Genomic DNA, 25,425 nt, shown 5'->3' on the forward strand with positions numbered 1-25,425 from the left:
TGATCTTGGGTGTTGGTGGTGGGGGTGGGGCAGGAATAAGTGGGGGAGCTAATAAGGGGAAGTGGGAAAGGGGTTCCAGGTATAGGGAGTGATTCACGGGAGTCAGGGGAACAGGAATGAGTAAGGGAGAGGTTTTCTATGGGTATGGGTAAAGAGATGGGAGAGAAGAAGTGGTTAGTGAACGAAAGGATAAAGTCAATCAAAAGGATATGGGTGAATCTGCTAATTTGCGAGGGAGAGGAAGGGTTGGAGGGACGTGGTGGATAGGAGGTGGAGGGGGTTGGGAAGGGGAGGGGGGGGCGACGGAAGGGGACGCGGGGAACGGGCGCTGGGGAGAGAGTAGTCGTAGTCGACGGTGTCGTATTCTCAACACAGTTCTCGTCGAGTGATGCTTGGGAGAAGATTAGTCTGTGATTCTTTGCTCCTACCTCTCTCTCTCTCTCTCTCTCTCTCTCACTCTCACTCTCACTCTCACTCCTACTCCTCCCTCCTCTCCCTCTCAGTAACTTTTTCTCCTCTCTTTCCCTCGATCGGAGGGCGGCGAACTTTTGACTGGTGTTTCTGAGTGCCGCGGCGACATTAAAATGGACAAAGCAGGATATTGCTGTTAATGATATTCTTTGAAGATCTTCCCTTGGAAAAATGATTTGGGTAAATATACATTTTTTGTCTGTAGTTTCAGTTCGATTGTAGCTTTAGAAAAATTACGCAAACACTATAATGACACGTAAAAAATAGACCATATAGTGATTTTCTTTTAAGAAGCCCAAGAATGATGTTTATATATTTGAAACCAATTTAGAAAGTAAAAAAAAAAATTGATTTAACATGAGAGAGCACTGTGAACTTTTAAATACTTTTAAATACTTTTTTGGGAACAGAAACACTGATTTAGCAACGTTTGCATCTTTAATCCCGAAGGAATGTTGACTCATTTATTGCAAATAGATCGCAACTTGTGAGTTTTCCATGAAAACAGCAGCAGATACGAATTGGAGTTAGACTAGATTTGATAAAGCTGCTAAAATAAACTAGCTTATTAACCGCATTTGTAGCTTCTCACCTAACTTGACTTAGGGTTCATTTTACCCTCTGTGTGACTTTATATGCTTCTAGAATGAGCTAATTAGCCTTTTGGGGGCTTAGCTTCTAGCCTAACCTGTCTTAGGGCTTGTTAATTCAACGTAATCTAACATAACTTAGGCCTTGTGGTTTGTTTTCAATACGGTTTAATTCTGATTTAGTGTTTATCCTCTAACTTAGCTTGAATTATAGCTTATAAGTTAACCTAACCTACTTAGTGTTTGTCTTCTTACATAACGTAATTTAGAACTTTAATTAAAACCTGGGCTTTTCTTCTAACATAACCTAATTCAGGACTAATTTTCTAGTATAATATAACTGGGTTTTAGCTTGTAAATTAACCTGACAAGGGGACTACTTCCTCACTTAACTTCATTATTACTTATTTTCTTGCGTAACATAATCTGGGTCACGTTTTTTGAAGCTAACCAAACTTGTGGTCTATCTTCCTTTAAGGCTTATCTTCAAACCTAACCTAGAGCTGATGTAGGGCTTACGCCCCATTGAGACCAAGCTCAGGGCTTACCTTCCAGCTACCACAGGGGGTTAGAGGTGTTAGTGCACTTCACGCGCTGTGCACTGTAGGCATTGCTTAATGTTCTTTGCAGCATCCCTTTGGCCCCTAGCTGCAACTTCTTTCATTCCTTTTACTGTACCTCCTCTTTTACACTCAATTTTCCTTCCAGAGCTGAATGGTCTCATAGGTCACAGCACTTGGCCTGCGGCCTAAGCTGTGTATTCTATTCTGTTTTGTTCTTACCTCCTAACACAGCATGTCCTAAGACTTATTGTCTAACCTATCCTTGCTAAACCTTACCACGGGCCTAAATTTAAATCAGTTTATCCTCTGACCTAACCTAGGTTAAGGCTTATCTTTCTTCCTAATAGAACTTACGCTCTAATCTAATCAGTCTCTCACCCTAACATCTCTGTCACTTTTTTTTTTTTTGGCAAACCACCTACTTGTTTTCAATTGATATGGAAATACCATATTTACAAACTGACCATTTTTTTTAGAAACACTACTTGTATACAGTTTCAAAATGATAGTTGTGTATTCTTTCCTTCACTTGACATCGGAATACGTACTAAGAGACAGCAATTTTCATGTCGTTTTAGAGATTAATTTTAGGGTGCAATTAGCTTTTGTGTAAAAATAACGTTTTTTGTAACATTAACTACATTGTGTGTGGGGAACACTGAGAGAGAGAGAGAGAGAGAGAGAGAGAGAGAGAGAGAGAGAGAGAGAGAGAGAGAGAGATTACTGTCAGAATTATCATTATGAACATGGCATGAAAATAAATTCGTAGCAACGCCAGTAAATATTTGATATTAGTTGGTAGCAACTCGAAATATCGATAATGCCTATCTGGCAACTCTCGTTGACACGCCACCCTGTCGGGTCCAGCAAGTTACATCCATGAATAATTTTAATAATAATTCTTCGTTAGTGGAAGACATCTCACAAATGTTCACTTCCTCGAATGAATGTTTGACGAAGTCGTCAGGAATCCGAGTATATACTTTCGACGGGGCCCCAAACGACTTCGACACTAATTTGTGCCGGATTTGACCCCACAAAATTCCATGATTTCGTGCTTGGTTCCTGATTGCTGCACAAAATTCCATGATTTCGTGCTTGGTTCCTGATTGCTGGGTGTTGTTGAAATGTTCGGTCATTTGATGTCTGCTGGAGTAACAAATGACCTGTAGTGCAACTTACATTTGAATATTGAAGACACCTCGCCTCTAGCAGTAATTTCTGGCCAAGGCTAGACTGACTTTACATGTAGCATTCAATCTGAGTGATTTATCGTCAAAAATGTACCTCGTCTAGAGAGGAAATCTAACAAAAACCTCCATTGCAACGAAGCTACTAAGTTGTTCTCACGTTGGTGTAACGGTAGCCTCTCCTCTTTTATTTTTATTATTCATTTGTGTGGAAACGCAGCATATACCAGAAGTAACAAAGCGTTGTTGTGTTTATGGTGGCAACATCACATAAAAAAGACGTAGCGGTGCCGTTGTTGTCTTATTGGAAATTGCAACAAAGCAAAGAGTATCAGAAGCAACAGAAACTGGTTGGTGGTCGAGCTCAGTTCTTTAGGCCAAGAGTATTAATTATATCTGGATTTATCTAATACCAGGGCCTCTGCTCTGACAGTGATTAAAACGCTGGGAGTGTCCTGGTGGTGGAATATGCTAATTTAGCGGCTGCTTGTGATATGACCTGCATTGATGAAAATAAAAAGAAAATTTTAAATACGATTCCTCGGGGCTCTTGCTCCGTGTTCCGGGCTAGAACTAGATGAAGTAGACTGGAGTTGAAGATGAAGTAACTAAGGCTTATCAGACTCAGAATTGAACTTACGCTTCGTAGGCTTAGACGTCGAATTTATAGATAGACGTAGACTTTTAAAACGAAAAAAAACAAAAGCAAATTATAACTGGACTATTTAGGTTAGGTAACATTACATATATTAGATAAAGTCATACAGTATAACGATGAGGTAAAGATAAAGTTGGATATTTTTACACGTTAATCTCGGCACAATGCTCACCGAGTAGGTATCTTCGAGTAATTTCCTTCGGCTCCATAAATCACACTACCGGCAGCTCTCGGAAGAACAGTTGCCTAATGATGTTTTTCGCTCTTTACATTAGAAAACTGTTCTGAAAGCAACTAATCTAGTATACCTTCTTGTAGCTCTACAATGCCATTGTTCAGATGACTTGCTTTGCGTCACGGGCAACGTAATTGTGACGTAGTTAGCTGCGAAGAAGGAAGAACGAAGGAAAGAATACCGATTAAAGCGACAGACTTATCGCATGACTTGCACCCCATATTTTTGGCGTAATTTTCCTCAAGTGTTTTTTCCCAGGGTCCCGAACTTCTCCGACCGCGCACTGTCTGTCATTGAGGACAGGAGGGGCGAAGCAACGGATTATGGAAAAAAAAAGCAGGGGTGGATGGACGGGTTAACGGATAGGTAGATGGAGGGGTGGGGACAATCTACAGATAAGGATAAAACCGTTATCGTATCTCTTTTATTTAGGAAGAGATAGCAGTTGAAAGGTAGAAAGAGAGAGAGAGAGAGGAAGAGTGCTAATTGCATGGAGAGAGAGAGAGAGTGATTAACGAAATAGGAAAACACTGGCTGGCAGGTGATTGATTCATTCGGTGACCGTTACTCAGACTAAGTGCATATGGATATGCCGCTCTTAATTGCTGTGGGAGCAGTAGTGATGATCGCGGCTAAATAATCTGGAAGTGGCTGCCTCTCCTGGTGTTTAGGGAGATGATGGTTGCGTGATTGCATTTTAGGCCCAGGTTAGATGAAAATCTACATTACGTGCGTTTACTTTAACTTAAAAATGTGTGCTCTCACGTTTTGTACCTTTGTGGTATGGGGCCTCGTAGTGCAGTGGTCATGGAACTCACTTGGCTCGATTTCGGGAGGACCGGAACTCTTAGTGCACTGTGCCTTCAACAAACTAGACAGTGAATTAAGCACCTTACAGCTAGTCGACTGTGCTGGGTTGTAGCTAGAGTGGATAAGAGCAGAGGTATCAACGTCATCCCAGAATAATTGCTGGCAACCGGGAGGGTAACAATCCTCTGGCGCTACCTTTCAAGGGAGAATGTCCATGGGTGTGCTAAGAATCATGATGAATGCTCTCTGTGTGTGCTTAAAAAAGAAGAAATGCTAGATGCTGAATATTAATGGCATGAAGCATGTGACTGGGAAGGCCAAAGAGTTATTATCTGTTGTAATAATATATATATATATATATATATATATATATATATATATATATATATATTTATATATATATATTATATATATATATATATATATATATATATATATATATATATATATATATATATATATATATATATATATAACACACACACACACACACACACATAAAGCTAGGGATGGTATTTGCTGCTCTGTGTCACATAGGAGTTTGTTGGTGAATTCTTAAGTGCCGGGAGAAGAGGCGATAGCCTAATGCTCGGATTGTTGTAAGTAAAATGACTGCCATGTTGGGTGACTTAACTGTGAAAGTGTGAATTTTTCTGTTTGATTTCGAGTTTTCCTTTTCGCTTTTGCTTAGGGAAAATGCTGGGCAAGCTAATTGACTTAAATGCAACAAGATGGTCGTGCTGGGTGACTTCAATGTAAAACTTTAATGCAAAAGTGAGAATGATTTGGCAAGTTGCAGTGTTTGTTGCCCTGATTTTATTGAGGGTTAAAATGGAAGACATTTATCTGAAAACAAAATCATTTCTGCAAGAGTTACAATGTTCGACATACTGGTTGTCTGGTTTTACGTGACCAAAAAAGTGGTTGTGTAGGATGACGTGAATACAAATGTGCGGGAAGATGGAAACGAAGTAACTTGTTTTTATGGAGTACTGGAATTAATGAGAATAGCTGGAACTTTCTGAAGACCGTTTTTGAAAAGACCTTTCCGAAAATAAGTATTCTCTATAGGTTTTATGCATTTTTAGGTATCTATACATGTATGCATCCAATTTATCAACATTAAGGCGCCTTCTTGTGACAAAGGGTGGCCCCAGAGAAATAACACAGAAGTTACTGATAGATTTATGTCTTAGCTACTGATTTTTAAGAGCTTCCTGCTCAGTAAAACACACATATATATATAATATACAATATATATATATATATATATATATATATATATATATATATATATATATATATATATATATATATATATATATATATATATATATATATATATGTGAGTGTGTGTGTGTGTGCATTAACCCAAAACTAGAAGCGCACTGTGGCATCATAATTTTCAGTAGGTTACTAAACCGTGGGAAGTTGTGTACACCTGAAAGTGTATATCTCAGCTAAATATTCTGTGAACAGTAGCGTAGGTGTGTCAGTTAAGTCCTCTTTGCTTATTGATTAGAAGATAACCATAATACGCTACGATAACCTGAACGTTATCTGTGTATTTATCAGTTGTGCAAGTTGAGGAAATGTTGTATTATATAGTATTAAAAATGATACTGTATTAACTTATAGTATGATATCTGTTTGCATTATAGGAAGACAATTAGGAAGTGTTGAGCTGCATGATACTTTTGTCATAGAATCTCTCTCTCTCTCTCTCTCTCTCTCTCTCTCTCTCTCTCTCTCTCTCTCTCTTCTCTCTTACCCACCCAACCGTTCTTCCCGTTTTGTGAAAATGGTTCTCTCTTGTAATTCAATTTTTGACCTTGGCCTATTTTACGTACCTTCAGGAAACACATTCTCTCTCTCTCTCTCTCTCTCTCTCTCTCTCTCTCTCTCTCTCTCTCTCTCTCTCTCTCTCTCTCAAAAACTGCCGAATCGGATTTTCGTTCTGCCCCTCGAATGTCATTCAAAGATTCTCGACACCGCGACGCCTACGTCTAGATAAAACCTTCTATATACCTTGGATAAAACCAGTCAGGTTTTCGACCGGTTGCGAAGCTGGGGGTGAGAGTCTCTCAGATGCTGCTGGATTTAGTTCTTGGTGACATTTTCCTTTTACAATAGCTGCTCCAAATTGGTTGCTAAGGGAACCCTGAATCCGCGCTAAAGTCTCAAGACCGGCTTAATCTCAGATTATAAGTATTTAGGTTTTTTTTTTTTTCGTGGCTTTATGTTTTTCCCGTATTCCTTTATCGTATATTTTATGTTGGTTTTAATTTTTATCCGTGAATTTTGTTTTTTGTTTTTTGTTTATTCAGCTATGGAAGATACTTTTAACGAAGCAGCAAGCACAAAAAATAGCTCTAAGAAATAGTGATAAAAGTAAATCTACTTACTGAATCTGTCTGTTAACTTATGTCGAGGTTTAAGGATAATTCCCAGATTTACCTCTGTGAATATAATCAATCGTTCGAACTCCGCGATTTACTAGCTGTTTCTTTCCTTCTGCTCACAGGCTTTGGAATTCCACTTCTGCCACAGGTGTTCCTGCCCAAAACAAGACCTTTGAGAAATTTGAATGGTCAGGGCAATATTAAATATTTAAGAACTCTTAAGGCCAGCACAGACAGTTTTTCATTTCATTTACCTTTGAAACTGGAGAAGTTTTGTGGTGTAGTGCAATGCCCATTTGTCTCAGCCATTCTGACCTATAATGGAGGTACTTATTAGTTTTTTGCAAAAGTAAACTGTTGTGCCGGCTTTGTCTGTCCTTCCGCACTTTTTCTGTCCGCCCTCAGATCTTAAAACTACTGAGGCCAGAAGGCCGCAAATTGGTATGTTGATCTTCCACCCTCCAATCAGCAACCATACCAAATTGCAGACCTCTAGCCTCAGTAGTTTTGATTTTATTTAAGGTTAAAGTTAGCCATAATCGTGCTTCTGGCAGCGACGTAGGATAGACCACCACTGGGACGTAGTAAAAGTTTCATGGGCCGCGGTTCATACAGCATTATACCGAGACCACCGAAAGATAGATCTTCAGGTGGCCTTGATTATACACTGTCGCGGCAGCACAGAAAACTCGATTGCGCCAAAGAAACTTCGGCGCATTTTTTGCCTGTTATTTGTATATAACACTTCATTAGTCTTTTCCTGGCCTACAACATCAATTTTCATCATATTGTTCAGTTTAACGTATGATGTGACGGTTCTTTTCTTCGTATTATATTGATCAGCAAGGGCCCACAGTATTTCTTTTCTGAGCTTATCGTGTAAGGTGACCGTGCCCAAGCATTTAATAATGTAAGGTGACAGTAGCCTTGCATTTAATAGTGTAAGGTGTCAAAAGCCTTGCATTTAATAGTGTAAGGTGACAAAAGCCTTGCATTTAATAGTGTAAGGTGACAGTAGCCTTGCATTTAATAGTGTAAAGTGTCATTTATTTAATAGTGTAAGGTGACAATAGCCGTGCATTTAATAGTGTAAAGGTGACAACAGCCTTGCATTTAATAGTGTAAAGTGACAACATCCTTGCATTTAATAGTGTAAGGTGACAACAGCCTTGCATTTAATAGTGTAAGGTGACAACATCCTTGCACTTAATGGTGTAAGGTGACAACAGCCTTACATTTAATGGTGTAAGATGACAACAGCCTTGCATTTATTTAATAGTGTATTTAATAGTGTGACAACAGCCTTGCATTTAATAGTGTAAGGTGACAACAGCCTTGCATTTAATAGTGTAAGGTGACAACAGCCTTGCATTTAATGGTCTAACGTGACAACAACCTTGCATTTAATAGTGTAAGGTGACAATAGCCTTGCATTTAATAGTGTAAGGTGACAACAGCCTTGCATTTAATAGTGTAAGGTGACAAGACCCTTGCATTTAATAGTGTAAGGTAACAACAGCCTTTCATTTAATAGTGTAAGGTGACAATAGCCTTGCATTTAATAGTGTAAGGTGACAATAGCCTTGCATTTAATAGTGTAAGGTGAAATAGCCTTGTATTTAATAGTGTAAGGTGACAATAGTCTTACATTTAATAATGTAAAGTAACAACAGCCTTGCATTTAACAGTGTTAGGTGACAGCCTTGCATTTAATAGTGTAAAGTGACAACAGCCTTGCATTTAATGGTGTAAGGTGACAACAGCCTTCCATTTAATAGTGTAAGGTGTCAATAGCATTGCATTTAATAGTGTAAGATAACAATAGCCTTGCATTTAATATTTTAAGGTGACAATAGCCTTGCATTTAATGGTGTAAGGTGAAAACAACCTTGCATTTAATAGTGTAAGGTGAAACAGCCTTGCATCTAATAGTGTGAAGTGACAACATCCTTTCATTTAATAGTGTAAGGTGACAACAGCCTTGCATTTAATAGTGTAAGATGACAATAGTCTTGCATTTAATAGTGTAAGGTGACAACAGCCTTGCATTTAATAGTGTGAAGTGACAAGAGCCTTGCATTTAATAGTGTAAGGTGACAACAGCCGTTGCATTTAATAGTGTAAGGTGACAACAGCTTGCATTTAATAGTGTAAGGTGACAACAGCCTTGCATTTAATAGTATAAGATGACAATAGTCTTTCATTTAATGGTGTAAGGTGACAACAGCCTTGCATTTAATAGTGTGAAGTGACAAGAGCCTTGCATTTAATAGTGTAAGATGACAACAACCTTGCATTTAATAGTGTAAGGTGACAACAGCCTTGCATTTAATAGTGTAAGGTGACAACAGCCCTGCATTTAATAGTGTAAAGTGACAACAGCCTTGCATTTAATAGTGTAAGGTGACAACAGCCTTTCATTTAATAGTGTAAGGTGACAATAGACTTGCATTTAATAGTGTAAGGTGACAATAGCCTTGCATTTAATAGTGTAAGGTGACAACAACCTTGCATTTAATAGTGTAAGGTGACAACAGCCTTGCATTTAATAGTGTAAGGTGACAACAGCCTTGCATTTAATAGTGTAAGGTGACAGTAGCCTTGCATTTAATAGTGTAAGGTGTCAAAAGCCGTGCATTTAATAGTGTAAGGTGACAGTAGCCTTGCATTTAATAGTGTAAGGTGACAGTAGCCTTGCATTTAATAGTGTAAGGTGTCAAAAGCCGTGCATTTAATAGTGTAAGGTGATAATAGCCGTGCATTTAATAGTGTAAGGTGACAACAGCCTTGCATTTAATAGTGTAAAGTGACAACATCTTTGCATTTAATAGTGTAAGGTGACAACAGCCTTGCATTTAATAGTGTAAGGTGACAACATCCTTGCACTTAATGGTGTAAGGTGACAACAGCCTTACATTTAATGGTGTAAGATGACAACAGCCTTGCATTTAATAGTGTAAGGTGACAACAGCTTTGCATTTAATAGTGTAAGGTGACAAAAGCCTTGTATTTAATAGTGTAAGGTGACAACAGCCTTGCATTTAATAGTGTAAGGTGACAACAACCTTGCATTTAATAGTGTAAGGTGACAATAGCCTTGCATTTAATAGTGTAAGGTGACAACAGCCTTGCATTTAATAGTGTAAGGTGACAACAGCTTGCATTTAATAGTGTAAGGTGACAAGAGCCTTGCATTTAATAGTGTAAGGTAACAACAGCCTTTCATTTAATAGTGTAAGGTGACAATAGCCTTGCATTTAATAGTGTAAGGTGACAATAGCCTTGCATTTAATAGTGAAAGGTGAAATAGCCTTGTATTTAATTGTGTAAGGTGACAATAGTCTTGCATTTAATAGTGTAAAGTAACAACAGCCTTGCATTTAACAGTGTTAGGTGACAGCCTTGCATTTAATAGTGTAAAGTGACAACAGCCTTGCATTTAATGGTGTAAGGTGACAACAGCCTTCCATTTAATAGTGTAAGTGTCAATAGCATTGCATTTAATAGTGTAAGATAACAATAGCCTTGCATTTAATATTTTAAGGTGACAATAGCCTTGCATTTAATGGTGTAAGGTGAAAACAACCTTGCATTTAATAGTGGAAGGTGAAACAGCCTTGCATCTAATAGTGTGAAGTGACAACATCCTTTCATTTAATAGTGTAAGGTGACAACAGCCTTTCATTTAATAGTGTAAGATGACAATAGTCTTGCATTTAATAGTGTAAGGTGACAACAGCCTTGCATTTAATAGTGTGAAGTGACAAGAGCCTTTCATTTAATAGTGTAAGGTGACAAAAGCCTTGCATTTAATAGTGTAAGGTGACAACAGCTTGCATTTAATAGTGTAAGGTGACAACAGCCTTGCATTTAATAGTATAAGATGACAATAGTCTTGCATTTAATGGTGTAAGGTGACAACAGCCTTGCATTTAATAGTGTGAAGTGACAAGAGCCTTGCATTTAATAGTGTAAGGTGACAACAACCTTGCATTTAATAGTGTATGGTGACAACAGCCTTGCATTTAATAGTGTAAGGTGACAACAGCCCTGCATTTAATAGTGTAAAGTGACAACAGCCTTGCATTTAATAGTGTAAGGTGACAACAGCCTTTCATTTAATAGTGTAAGGTGACAATAGACTTGCATTTAATAGTGTAAGGTGACAATAGCCTTGCATTTAATAGTGTAAGGTGAAATAGCCTTGTATTAATAGTGTAAGGTGACAATAGTCTTGCATTTAATAGTGTAAGGTAACAACAGCCTTGCATTTAATAGTGTTAGGTGACAGCCTTGCATTTAATAGTGTAAAGTGGCAACAGCCGTGCATTTAATGGTGTAAGGTGACAACAGCCTTCCATTTAATAGTGTAAGGTGTCAATAGCATTGCATTTAATAGTGTAAGGTAACAATAGCCTTGCATTTAATAGTGTAAGGTGACAATAGCCTTGCATTTAATGGTGTAAGGTGAAAACAACCTTGCATTTAATAGTGTAAGGTGAAACAGCCTTGCATCTAATAGTGTGAAGGGACAACATCCTTTCATTTAATAGTGTGAGGTGACAACAGCCTTGCATTTAATAGTGTAAGATGACAATAGTCTTGCATTTAATAGTGTAAGGTGACAACAGCCTTGCATTTAATAGTGTGAAGTGACAAGAGCCTTTCATTTAATAGTGTAAGGTGACAATAGCCTTGCATTTAATAGTGTAAGGTGACAACAGCTTGCATTTAATAATGTAAGGTGACAACAGCCTTGCATTTAATAGTGTAAGGTGACAATAGCATTGCATTTAATGGTGTAGGGTGACAATAGCCTTGCATTTAACAGTGCAAGGTGTAGTGTAAGGTGACAATAGCATTGCATTTAATGGTGTAAGGTGACAATAGACTTGCATTTAATAGTGTAAGGTGACAATAGCCTTGCATTCAATAGTGTAAGGTGACAATAGCCATGCATTTAATAGTGTAAGATGTCAAAATCCTTTCATACAATAGTGTGAGGTGACAATAGCCTTGCATTTAATGGTGACATAGAGTGTTTTAGTGATAACATTTAACTTTATAGTCTTTTGTACCTTACACATGACAAGAATGACTATGAAGTGCTTAAATAGTCAACATGCAAAACTATAGTGTTGCAGTGCTTAATCTGAGACATCAGAGCGTTATGTCACATAGCATATGAAGACTGACTTTAGTACTGAACTCGTGACATCAAAGTGTTTTGGGCATGACAGATGAAGTCTTAGTACAGTATCTACAGTAGTTTATGAGGGATGACGTCAGAGTGGTGATCTTATGCACTGTACTTCATAGAACTTGAGTACTGAACATATGATGCCACACTGTTTTAGGGTATAATGTATAATGTCATAAAACGTAGTACTAGCCACTTTTAAGTTTTCTTTAAAAGAAAACTATTGAGATGGCTATTTGTCTGTCCATCCGCACTTTTTCTGTCCACCCTCAGATCTTAAAAACTACTGAGGCTAGAGGGCTGCAAAGTGATATGTCGATCATCCACCCTCCAATCATCAAATATACCAAATTGCAGCCTTCTAGCCTCAGTAGTTTTTATTTTATTTAAGGTTAAAGTTTGCCATGATCGTGCGTCTGGCACTGCTATAGGTGCCAACAACACATGTCACCATCGGGCCGTGGCTGAAAGTTTCATGGACCGTGGCTGAAAGTTTCATAGGCCGCGGCTGAGATTTTCGTGGGCCGTGGCTGAGAGTTTCATACAGCATTATGCGCTGCACAGAAAACTCGATTGCGCCGAAGAAACTTTGGCGCATTGTTTGCATGTTTTTTTTATAACATTTGACATCACAGAATTTAAGCCGTGTATATATGCTGTCACGCTTGATGACACAGAATGTTAATAGATATGATGTCACAGTGGTCGTGTGCACAAAAAATGACATCATAGTGTTCTAGTGTGCACGACAGATTATGTCGCAGTGCTAGAGTACAAAACACATGACCTTGCGGTGTTTTGGCAACGAACATAAGGTGTTAGTGTTCTTATGAGTTACAGATGTCATTGAAGTCTTGTGGTGCATGATAAGTGATGTCACATTGTCCACAGCAGATGACATCACAGGACTCGTCAGTGTTCTCATTTATAATAAGAGCAACAGGTTATGTTAACCAGGGTAACCAACTGAATGAAAATACATACAATAAATGATATCAGTTTGTGACAACTGATAGGTGACATCAGTTAATTATGAGAATCAACTGACATCGAGACATCTGTTTGTAACATCCCAAATCCGGGTATTTCCTGAAACAAAACCAACTAGAATTAACCTAAGAGTCTGAAGTTTCTCTTAGTCACTCGCGTTTCTGCGGAATAATCCTTAATGGTAACGAAGACGCATTGAAGAGGTTCGCATGAACTATTAAGATATTTCCATATTTCTGTGATGGTAAATATTATCTCAGAAAATGGAAATGTAGTTTCGTAACCTCTTAGATGTGTGTTCACTTTCGGAAGTTCGCTTCTTAAATAGTATGGAAATATTGTTTGGCATCATGAACCTCTCAGAGAGAATTTTGGTTCAAAGATGCTCTCGGAATCCTGAGACGCATCGAGAAATTCCCAGCCACCAAGAGAAAAGAGGAGTGATTTGGAGAAGTTCTTTAACCCTGGAAAATAGTGGTGAGACTCTACCAACCTCCCAGAGAGATAGGATGGGCTGAGATAAGTTCATTTAACAATGGGAAATAATGATGAGGGATTCCTAACCCTCCAGAAAGAAGAATGGCAGAAACAAGTTTTCATAACTAAGTGAAATGACATTTTCAGCCTTCCAGAGGGAAAAGTTCGGCAGAGAAGTTTTCATAACCTAGGGAAATGACATATCCAGCCTTCCAGAGGGAAAGGTCCGGCAGAGACGTTTTCATAACCGAGGGAAATGACATTTCCAGCCTTCCAGAGGGAAAAGTTCGACAGAGAAGTTTTCATAACCAAGAGAAATGACATTTCCAGCCTTCCAGAGGGAAAAGTGCGATAGAGAAGTTTTCATAACTGAGGGAAATGACATTTCCAGCCTTCCAGAGGGAAAAGTTCGACAGAGAAGTTTTCATAACCAAGTGAAATGACATTTCCAGCCTTTCAGAGGGAAAAGTTCGACAGAGAAGTTTTCATAACCAAGGGAAATGACATTTCCAGCCTTCCAGAGGGAAAAGTTCGACAGAGAAGTTTTCATAACTGAGGGAAATGAGATTTCCAGCCTTCCAGAGGGAAAAGTTCGACAGAGAAGTTTTCATAACCAAGTGAAATGACATTTCCAGCCTTTCAGAGGGAAAAGTTCGACAGAGAAGTTTTCATAACTGAGGGAAATGAGATTTCCAGCCCTCCAGAGGGAAAAGTTCGACAGAGAAGTTTTCATAACCAAGTGAAATGACATTTCCAGCCTTTCAGAGGGAAAAGTTCGACAGAGAAGTTTTTATAACTGAGGGAAATGACATTTCCAGCCTTCCAGAGGGAAAAGTTCGACAGAGAAGTTTTCATAACCAAGTGAAATGACATTTCCAGCCTTTCAGAGGGAAAAGTTCGACAGAGAAGTTTTCATAACTGAGGGAAATGACACTTCCAGCCTTCCAGAGGGAAAAGTTCTACAGAGAAGTTTTCATAACTGAGGGAAATGACATTTCCAGCCTTCCAAAGGGAAAAGTTCAACAGAGAAGTTTTCATAACCAAGTGAAATGACATTTCCAGCCTTCCAGAGGGAAAATTTCTACAGAGAAGTTTTCTTAACTGAGGGAAATGAGATTTCTAGCCTTTCAGAGGGAAAAGTTCTACAGAGAGGTTTTCTTAACTGAGGGAAATGAGATTTCCAGACAGAGAAGTTTTCATAACCAAGGAAATGACATTTCCAGCCTTTCAGAGGGAAAAGTTCGACAGAGAAGTGTTCATAACTGAGGGAAATGACATTTCCAGCCTTCCAGAGGGAAAAGATCAACAGAGAAGTTTTCATAACTGAGGGAAATGACATTTACAGCCTTCCAGAGGGAAAAGTCCGACAGAGAAGTTTTCACAATCAAGGGAAATGGCATTTCCAGCCTTCCAGAGGGAAAAGTCCGACAGAGAAGTTTTCATAACCAAGGGAAATGGCATTTCCAGCCTTCCAGAGGGAAAAGTTCGACAGAGAAGTTTTCATAACCAAGGGAAACCGAGATTCCCAGCCTTCCAGAGGGAAAAGTTCGACAGAGAAGTTTTCATAACTGACGGAAATGAGATTTCCAGCCTTCCAGAGGGAAAAGTTCGACAGAGAAGTTTTCATAACCAAGTGAAATGACATTTCCAGCCTTTCAGAGGGAAAAGTTCGACAGAGAAGTTTTCATAACCAAGTGAAATGACATTTCCAGCCTTCCAGAGGGAAAGGTTCTGCAAAGAAGTTTTCATAACCAAGTGAAATGACATTTATAGCCTTCCAGAGGGAAAAGTTCGTCATTAAAAGCCTTCCAGAGGGAAAAGTTCAACAGAGAAGTTTTCATAACCAAGTGAAATGACATTTCCAGCCTTCCAGAGGGAAAAGTTCTGCAGAGAAGTTTTCATAACCAAGTGAAATGACATTTCCAGCCTTCCAGAGGGAAAAGTTCTGCAGAGAAGTTTTCATAACCAAGGGAAATGACATTTATAGCCTTCCAGACGGAAAATTACCGCAGAGAAGTCTGATAGCTAATGACAGTTAAATTTCTAGCCATCCAGAGGGAAAAGTACAGCTGGGAGGTTCTCATAAGCATGGAAAATGACGTTTCTAGCCTTCCAGAGAGAAAAATGGCACAAACAAGTTCTGATAACCAAGGGGGATGACATTTCCAGCCTTCCAGAGAGAAAGTTGCTGCAGAGAAGTTCTGATAAGCAAGAAAAATTACGTTTTCATCGTTTCAGAGGGAAAATGCTGCAGAGAAGTTCTCATAAGCTTGGAAAAAGAAGGTTCCAGCCTTCCAGGGGGAAAAGTGCCGCAGGGAAGTTGTCAAAAGCATGGAAAATGACGTTTCCCGCCCTCTACACGGAAAACGACTACAGAGAGTTTATCATCATCTTGGAAAATGACATTTCCAGCTTCCAGATGTAAAAGTGCCGCAGAGAAGCTCTGATAACCAAGGAAAACGACATTCCCAGCCATCTAGAGGGAAAAGTACTGCAGAGAGTTCTCATAAGCATGGAAAATGACGCTCTTAGCCTTCCAAAGGGAAAAGTGCTGCAGAAAAGTTCTCATGACCATGGAAAATGACATTTTCAGCCTCCCATAGAGAAAAAAGTGCCACAGAGAAGTTATCATGGGCATGGAAAATGATGTTTCTAGTCTTCCAGAGGGAAAAATGCCTTAGAGAACTTATCATATTCACACAGAACGACATTTCCAGTCTTCTAGAGCGAGTAGTGTCTTAAGAGAGTTCTCCGAACCATAGGGAATAGCATTTCCAGCCTTCCAGAGCGAGCAATGTCTCAGAGACTTCTAACCATGGGGAATGGCATTTCCAGCCTTCTCGACTTCTCGAGCGAGTATTGTCTCAGGGAGTTCTCCTAACCATGAGGAATGGCATTTCCAGCCTTTCAGGGCGAGTTGTGTCTCAAAGAGATCTCCTAGCCTTGGGAAATGAAATCTCCATCCTTTCATAGCCGGTAGTGTCTCAGAGAGTTCTCTTAACCATGAGGAATGGCATTTCCAGCCTTTCAGAGCCGGTAGTGTCTCAGAGAGATCTCCTAACCTTGGGAAATGAAATCTCCAGTCTTTCAGAGCCGGAATTGTCTCAGAGAGATCTCCTAACCATGGGAAATGAAATTTCCAGCCTTTCAGAGCAGGTGGTGTCTCAGAGAGATCTCCTTCACATGGGAAGTGAAATCTCCAGCCTTTCAGAGCCTGTAGTGTCTCAGAGAGATCTCCTAATCTTGGGAAATGAAATCTCCAGCCTTTCAGAGTCGGTAGTATCACAGAGAGTTCTCCTAACCCTGGGAAATGAAATTTCCAGCCTTCCAGTTCGAGTATTGGCTGAGAGTTCTCTTCATAAAGGAAAAAAGCGTTCAGACATTTAAGACCTCCCGGAGAGAGGGTGTCTCAAGAAAGTTCTCATAGCCACAAGAAATGGCATCAAGCTATTCCCGGCACCCCCCAGAGAATAATAGTGGCTCAGAGAATAAGCCCAATCATGACAATGAAAATGCTCTACATAATGATGAATAGAAGACCTCCCTTTCTTGGAGGCTGGAGTGAGTAAAATAATCTTCTTCTTTTAACGTGCTTTTTTCCCATTTTTGTATGGGGTAAGCACGATGCCTTCTTTTGAAGGACTTTTTGATTTGGCTTTGGGGTAGACCTGTGGTCTCGATCGGCTGCCCTGCCTGACATCGCTTAGACCCCGGTAGCGTATGTTTCATGTATCATACCCGACCCAACGCCCCTTTCTTCCCAGCAGCGAGAAGTTATTGCGCGGGTATGGCGAGAGTTCGAGACGTGTGGGATGTTTGTTATGTTTTTAGAAGGTGTTGTAGTGGCTTTGTTTTGTGTGTGTATTTAGTCTGTAACATCCATTTGCTTTTTAAGCAAACCTATCCGTTGATTACATATATAATCCCGGGATGTCTACACGGATAGCAAAGTGTCTGCCTCTCTGATCAGTCGGCTGCGGATTTGAACCCGCGCCACAGACCTCTACGAAGTCCGAAGCTGCTGCTGTAACCGACTGAGCCATCGAGGCTTTGGAGTGAGTAAAATAATAATAATAAAAAAAAAAACCAGACGTAAATGGGTTTTTTTTGTTGAGGATTCTGCGCTCTGCTGATGTGCCTATTGTGTAAATGTGCAAAACAGCTAATCTATGCAAGTTTTCTGCATAAGAAGTATGTACATCTTTCATTCAGCAGTTAGAGCATTGACAGGGCAGTAATCTCCCGTAGAAGGGCAGTGCCGTCATTGCACCTCACGTGGTGCACTGTAAGCATTACTTAAGGTTCTTTGCAGCGTCCCTTGAGCCCCTAGCTGCAACCCCTTTCATTTATTTCACTACCTCCTTTCATATTCTCTTTCTTCCATCTTTCATACCACCCTCTGCTAGCAATTCTTTCATGGTGCAACTGCGAGGTTTTCCTCCTGTTACACATATGGCCTAGAATTTATATTCCATTCCATTCAGTACCAGGACAGTAATCATCGTCTCGTATTTTTCTCTGGGGCCTCCTCATGGTAGGGCGATTGTTGGCAATTCTCTCTCTCTCTCTCTCTCTCTCTCTCTCTCTCTCTCTCTCTCTCTCTCTCTCTCTCTCTCTCTCTCTCTCTCTCTATATATATATATATATATATATATATATATATTATATATATATATATATATATATATAAATAAATATATACACATATGTATAAAACCAACACCGCGTCTTCTGGCAAGAAAGACCTGACTAAACCAGTTCAGAAGACGCGTGTAAGTCTACGAAGCGATCCCATAAACCACCGCAAATGAGAACTAATGATAGGTCTGCAAGATATAGTACTACTCTCTTCCCAGGTTTCTATATAGGTAATTTCCTGTTCACTCCACATGACTTGCCTGTGATTCTCGGTGTCATTGTAGCAGTGTGCTATTGAGACAATACTTCGTTTATGAAGCTTTCTAGTTTTCTGTAAAAGAAAACTATTGATATAGCTTTGTGTCCGTCCGTCCGCCCGCCCTCAGATCTTAAAAACTACTGAGGCACGAGGGAGGTAAATTGGTATGTTGATCATCCACTCTCCAATCATCAATCATACCAAATTACAGCCCCCTAGCCTGAGTAGTTTTGATTTTGTTTAAGGTTAAAGTTAGTCATGGTCGTGCGTCTGGCACCAATATAGATGCCAGCAATACAGGCCAACACCGGGCCGTGGCTGAAAGTTTTATGGGCCGCGGTTGAGAGTTTCATGGGCCATGGCTGAGAGTTTCACACAGCATTATATGCTGTACAGAAAACTCGACTGCACCGAAGAAACTTCGGCGCATTTTTTACTGTTTTTTGTTTTGTTTTACTCGGAGTGAGTGATCTAGAAAGCGTTTTCCCTCAATGAATTCTTCTCGTTCTTTTGTGGGTTGTATGTTTAAGTAGGCGTTTTGTTTTCACTTTGTAATAACATTCTGTTGAATGAATACGAAGTTCCGTCTTTGGATAAGCCTGTCATGAAGACAGCTGACTCAGGATGCTTTAGGAAACCCATAGGAGTTTGCAAAGTATCCTTGCATACCTTGCAGTAGATATAATAGGAAACAAGTAAAAACTGCGCCGAAGTTTCTTCGGCACAGTCGGTTTTCCTGTACAGCGTATAACGCTGCATGAAACTCTCAGCCACAGCCCATGAAACTCTTAGCTGCTGCCCATGAAACTTTCAGCTACGGCCCGGTGATGGCCTCTGTTGCTGGCACCTACAGCGTAGCCAGACGCACGAGCATGGCCAAATTTAAACCCAAATAAAATAAAAACTACTGAGGCTAGAGGGCTGCAATTTGCTATGTTTGATGATTGGAGGGTGGACTATCAACATACCAATTTGCAGCCCTCTAGCCTTGGTGGCTTTTAAGATCTGAGGGCGGACAGAAAAAAGGGTGCAGACGGACAGACAAATAGCCATCTCAATAGTTTTCTTTTACAGAAAACTAAAAGCGCCTACGGTAACCATACCTCCCCCATATGGGGGAGGTGGGGAGAGCTGACATTAACTGCCTTACGGCAGCGAAGTATTTAATAGGGAAAGATAAAATACGGTTGCTATGCGGAAATTATATGATTGGAAAAAAACAAACGTAGTATCCTGTACAACACTGACTATAAGTGAACTTGAGACGCCCCAAGAAAGTTCAGATAGTGAGAATTGCCCTCACCATTCAGATATCTCCGATTGATTGATTCGTTCACATAAACTGGCGTCACAACAACCCTATGTGTCACTACAACTTGCCCGGCGCTACTTTGGCTTGTTATCTACGCGTCACGAATTTACTTCAGCATGCGACCTACACTGTTTATCGCTAGAATACAATTAATAAAAAATATTTGAATATTTTAATTACATTTCTCTGTTATGTTGTTATGTTTTACTATGTAGATACCATCCGAAAAATTTACTGCCTCTTGTTCATGGTTTCACGTTCACCTGTTTAGTTCCTCATTGGACGGGTCGGTAGAGTTCTCGGCTAGCACTCTGCTAGGCCCGAGTTCGAGTCTCCGGCCGGCCAATGAAGAATTAGAGAAATTTATTTCTGGTGATAGAAATTCATTTCTCGGTATAATGTGGTTCGGATTCCACAATAAGCTGTAGGTCCCGTTGCTAGGTAACCAACTGGTTCTTAGCCACGCAAAATAAGTCTAATCCTTCGGGCCAGCCCTAGGAGGGCTGTTAATCAGCTCATTGGTCTGGTTAAACTAAGGTATACTTAACTTTAACCTCCGAAGTGCTAGTACAAAACATGGCGAAAGCTCCTTGGGACGCCGTGTTTAGTACTAGCCCCTCGCTTGCCCTCTGTACAGAAGGAAAGCAAAATGATACTGTTCTGAGTTCTAGTGCGCCTGCGCCAGAAGAATCCCACATTTCTTATAGTTTATCTGCAATCAAAAGCGTTAAACATCATCGTCTCAATCATCCTATCACTATGATCGTTCGTCAGCTCGCGATGATACCGATGATACCTTGTTATTTTCTATTTTGGGATAATTTTGACGAACGCGTTGACGGACAGACACCATCTTTATATAAAGTATAGTATTTTACACTGCCCATTGCTTTTTTTTTACCAGATTATCTTCACTAGTAACTGCTATAGCGAAGTTTCGTAATGTTGTTTAATGAATATTGACTGCCGGCTTTCATTATTATTATTATTATTATTATTATTATTATTATTATTATTATTATTATTATTATTATGACAGTCTTCCGAAACATGGGTAGAAAACACCTTAGAGTTTTATCGCATTGCTCGTTACCTGTGAATACTTACAGAACATACAGTTGTCAGAATTGTAATTCAAGGACCTGAATGAAAAAACTTTGCGCTATTATTATTATTATTATTATTATTATTATTATTATTATTATTATTATTATTATTATTATTATTGGAGAAAGAAATCCACAGTTATGTATATGTACATATATTTAAATATATGTACATGTATATAACTGGATTTCTTCCTCCATTTTAAGACTCATGCAACTATGAGTATTTTTGAATTATTGTTATTATACAAAAATGACTTTAATTTATACGGCAAGCCTCCGGGAAATAAAATCATTTGAGAACAAAACAAAAACATTGAGATCGCTGAAGAATCATCCTTGAGTAATGTATTAATATAAATATGGATGATATTCACTTGATAATCGTAACTGTAAACTTACATTGGTTTTGTATGTCAGGTAACTTTGCGAACTTGGTTAAAGGTCTGCCTGATGTATGCGTATGTATATTTTTTTACTTGAATTTGCACATACAAGATTTGATAAACACTTGTATGTTTAATAAGACGGCGGATGGTATGTTTCTTTTCCTTTTTTGTGCAGTTTTAATACCAAATTGAATTTATTTATGTAAGCAAAGAAAAAATAATCATGTGAAGCCGTCATATTTAGTGAAGTTGTATCAGAGTACTGATTGTGTTCCTTTAGTTCACTGGTTATCGCCTATTCCTCATTCTAAAGTTTCACACTGAAACGTCTCATACCAGCAAATTGACAACACACTAAAGCTCTTCATACTAATCACGTGTCATCATACTGTAACACTTCATAATAGAAAAATAAGTGCCAAGTGCTATCATATTCCAACATTTCCAAATGCAACATCTAATACTGACTAAGTACCGTCCAATGTTCATTAAAGCACTGAGTTCAAATTCAAGTAATGAATAGAATATTAACTCCTTTGAAAACTAATGAAATATTAATGTTATTCAGTCTTAGGTATATTAAGCTTTTAAAGGGTGTCTTACACATTCTAAGAGCAAATTAACGTTTGTCTTACAATTTAGAATCTCTTAATTTCATAATGTGCATTAGCCTCATTCTGTTTTCAAATTGAGAGATACGTGCAATTTTATATATATATATATATATATATATATATATATATATATATATATATATATATATATATATAATAAATACGAAAAAATATGTCCATATTAACTTCTATGAGGGGAATTTTCTTTTCAGTTATGAAAATTTTAATTCTGGACACTGAGAAATAATAAATCTGATTGTACATTTTGCGTTCTTGGATGTATAATATGGTCTATGCTTCAGAGAGTAAGTTTTACATATATATATATATATATATATATATATATATATATATATATATATATATATATATATATATATATATATATATATATATATAAATTTATTTCTCCTTTTGCTAACTTACCGATATGTGAAACATGATTCTAAGGCATTTCTTGCGTTACTTTCTTATCATTCAAACATAACTTTCTGCTGCTCCCAGTAACGGTGATGAAAGTTTTTTTTTTTTGTTCATGAGTTATGTTAGTTATTGTGCAAAAAGTGGCAAGTAAATAGAAATATGATCTGCCATAGTTACAGTAATCGTCACCCGACTGAGTTATGTAATCCCGAGCATACGGGCGTGAGAAGAGTGACTATGGTTTTTCATTGTGAGGTGGCGTCGTAAATTTGGAATAGTCATGGACTACGGAGCAGCCTCCCAGTCATTGGCCCAGGCGCGGCCAACGACAGCCAATAAGATCCCGCTTTTCGCTTCCCGGTTTTGTCATTGGTCGACAGCTTTTCATGGAATGTAGCAGGAAAAATCTGCTCCGAAAGGGTAATCTAAGAGTTTTTGGCTATTTTAGGGGGGGGCTTTACTTGCGAAGGTTTGTGAGTGGCTGGTGTGGAAGTCTCTTAGATTAGTCAGCGCTTGACGATTCACCTTTTTTTCTGACCTGGCTTTTTCTTTGTCTCTTCCTTGACAACTAGGTGAAGTACAAGGCCTCCTTCGTCCCCTCCTCCGATTGGCGGAGGCTTGAAAGCGGATATAAGCGACTACTCTCCTCGCACAGAGTCTCTTAGGAAGCCGAGGCAGCTGATCATGGATGCGACGCGCTCTGCGCAGGAAGAAAGCGACGAAGATAATAACAGTGCCCCTCCTCCTCCGCCCCCCGAAAGGAACCGGGCCACTGCAGGAGGAGGAGGAGGAGGAGGAGGAGGAAGAGACCCCAGCGAGTTGGTGGTGAAGCCTCAGAGAAAGAAGGTCTACCTCCACAGGTGCCCTTTCACCCACGACTGTTCTCACCGCTGCAGAGACAGAAAGAGTAGTGCCAGTGATCCCCCGCCGAATGTGCCGACGGACGGTTCCGAAGGGCTGTTTCCCAGTGACCCCCTCAAGGTGCAGAACCTGTGCCAGGACGCGGCGAGTGATTGTGCCGAATATTTTCGGTTCCTGAGAAATGATCGGAATGTGGAACCGCCGGCGAGTGTCGAACGTGATAGTGTGTGCGTGCCTGTGTATAACCCCGAGCAAAGACTCGTATATTTGCAAAGGGGGATAAGCAAGGCTGCAGGGAGAGAGGTCAGAAGGGCATCTTTCTTGTCTTCCTCCGCCTTGTCGCCCTCTTCCGAGAGCCCCTTCCAAAGGACGTACTCGACGCAATCTTGTCCTCCGTGTTTCGGGGCGCAGACCTCTCAGTCTTCCCCAACGGCTTCCCCGTCTCCTCCTCTCCCTCATTCTTATCCCATTCCTTTTCACGCTGCCCACCGGACGTTTCCCGAGGACAGTACGGGCCCATACCCGCCTCGTGTGCCCTCAGTCGCGCCCTCGACGTCGCAAATCACAAGGATTAGAGACACCGCGAATCTCATGGCTTCCTTGGGCGCTCCCGAGAACCTGAGGAATTTGCCCTGCTCGTTCTCTTCGCCTCTACCTCCAATGCCCACTTCTCACAACGCCACCACCTCCATCACGTCAGGTTTCCACTCCTCCGAAGGGATCGACCAAGGGTCGCCCTCGAGTCGTCCGACGGACGCCATCACGCCGCTGTTCCGGCAGTACTGCAGACACTTCTTGTGAGTATCAGGCCTTGAGGACGTTTCTTCTTCATTAAGTCGACTTTGATTCTATACAAGAGGCTAAACCACCCATTTATTTTTCCATCTCTCTCTCTCTCTCTCTCTCTCTCTCTCTCTCTCTCTCTCTCTCTCTCTCTCTTAAGGAGTGATGTCAGACGTTTCTTCTGCATTAAGTCGACTTTGATTCTATACAAGAGGCTAAACCACCCATTTATTTTTCCATCTCTCTCTCTCTCTCTCTCTCTCTCTCTCTCTCTCTCTCTCTCTCTCTTAAGGAGTGATGTCAGACGTTTCTTCTGCATTAAGTCGACTTTGATTCTATACAAGAGGCTAAACCACCACTTATTTTCCACCTCTCTCTCTCTCTCTCTCTCTCTCTCTCTCTCTCTCTCTCTCTAAGGAATAATGGCAGCAGACACGTCTTGTGAATACAGAAATTTTAAAAATCATATGTCTGCAATGAACAAACCGCTTCTTTTAATATATTTGTAGTTTTTAAAAGATTTTCTATCAGTTTGTTTATGTAAATTACAGATATATACTTGTAGTGAATACGTAAATTTCAGAACCTAATTTCTCCCTTATATCGAACCTGTTTTGCTCCAGTTGGATAAAATCATGAACTCCACTTTCTTTATCGCTTTTTCTAAGAACGAGTTTTTTTTTTTTTAATGAGGTATTGTAAATAATTCTCGTGAGTACAAAGTAATTTAAAGCTCATTTTCTCGCTAAACAGATTTTTTTAAAAGTTTAAAGATGAGATGTCAGTCGCTTCATGTGGGTACAAAGTAATTTGAAGTTCATTTTCTTAGTAAACCTACTTTCTTTTCTCATTTGTTATTTATTGTTTTTTTTTTTTAGGATATACCGCAAGTACATTGTGCCAGTTTAACACCTCGGGGAAAATCGAGTTATCTTTTTTTTTATTGTTTATCGGGTTTATTCATTTTGACTTATTTCTTATTTTTTTTTATTCTCGTCAATTTCTTCTTAGCCTTCCCTTTAGCCACCTGTTACACTTAGTCACTTTTTATTTTAAGGAATTGATTTGTGAACATGTTCGTCTGGGAGATAAGCATGCATTTAGCGATGAAGTAAAGCGAGCTCTGAAAAAAGTAAGATTATTTTTACCGAAAATACTTTGTTCGAAAGGGGTGAAATATTATTATTATTATTATTATTATTATTATTATTATTATTATTATTATTATTATTAGAAGAAGAAGAAGAAGAAGAAGAAGAAGAAGAAGAAGAAAGGAGAGAAGAACAAATAAGGGAAAAGGATTCGAGAAAGAAAAGATAACGAACAAATCGGACCCTATTTAATGAATAGCAAAAAATCAATAAGATTAAACCGGTTTTTTGCCACTAACAATAACAGTAATAGATGAATGAATGAACAAGGCGAAAGAAAAGTCATATGAATATAAAATCAAG

General features: G+C 39.3%; 1 protein-coding gene across 2 annotated transcripts; it reads left to right on the top strand.

Moving 5' to 3' along the window:
• The first annotated feature begins 343 nt into the window (after positions 1 to 343).
• LOC136830245 (uncharacterized) lies at positions 344 to 24,008 on the top strand. 2 transcript variants are annotated; one of them, XM_067089596.1, is made up of 2 exons: positions 344 to 651; positions 22,900 to 24,008. In XM_067089596.1, exon 2 carries the CDS (start codon positions 23,012 to 23,014, stop codon positions 23,987 to 23,989), a length of 978 nt encoding a protein of 325 aa, XP_066945697.1. In that variant the 5' UTR covers positions 344 to 651; positions 22,900 to 23,011; the 3' UTR covers positions 23,990 to 24,008. The 2 variants fall into 2 exon arrangements, with proteins under 2 accessions (XP_066945697.1, XP_066945698.1); XM_067089597.1 differs by lacking the exon at positions 344 to 651 and adding an exon at positions 4,217 to 4,414.
• The last annotated feature ends 1,417 nt before the right edge of the window (positions 24,009 to 25,425 follow it).

Source organism: Macrobrachium rosenbergii, chromosome 46, assembly GCF_040412425.1.
Source record: "Macrobrachium rosenbergii isolate ZJJX-2024 chromosome 46, ASM4041242v1, whole genome shotgun sequence".
Taxonomy (NCBI): Eukaryota; Metazoa; Arthropoda; class Malacostraca; order Decapoda; family Palaemonidae; genus Macrobrachium; species Macrobrachium rosenbergii.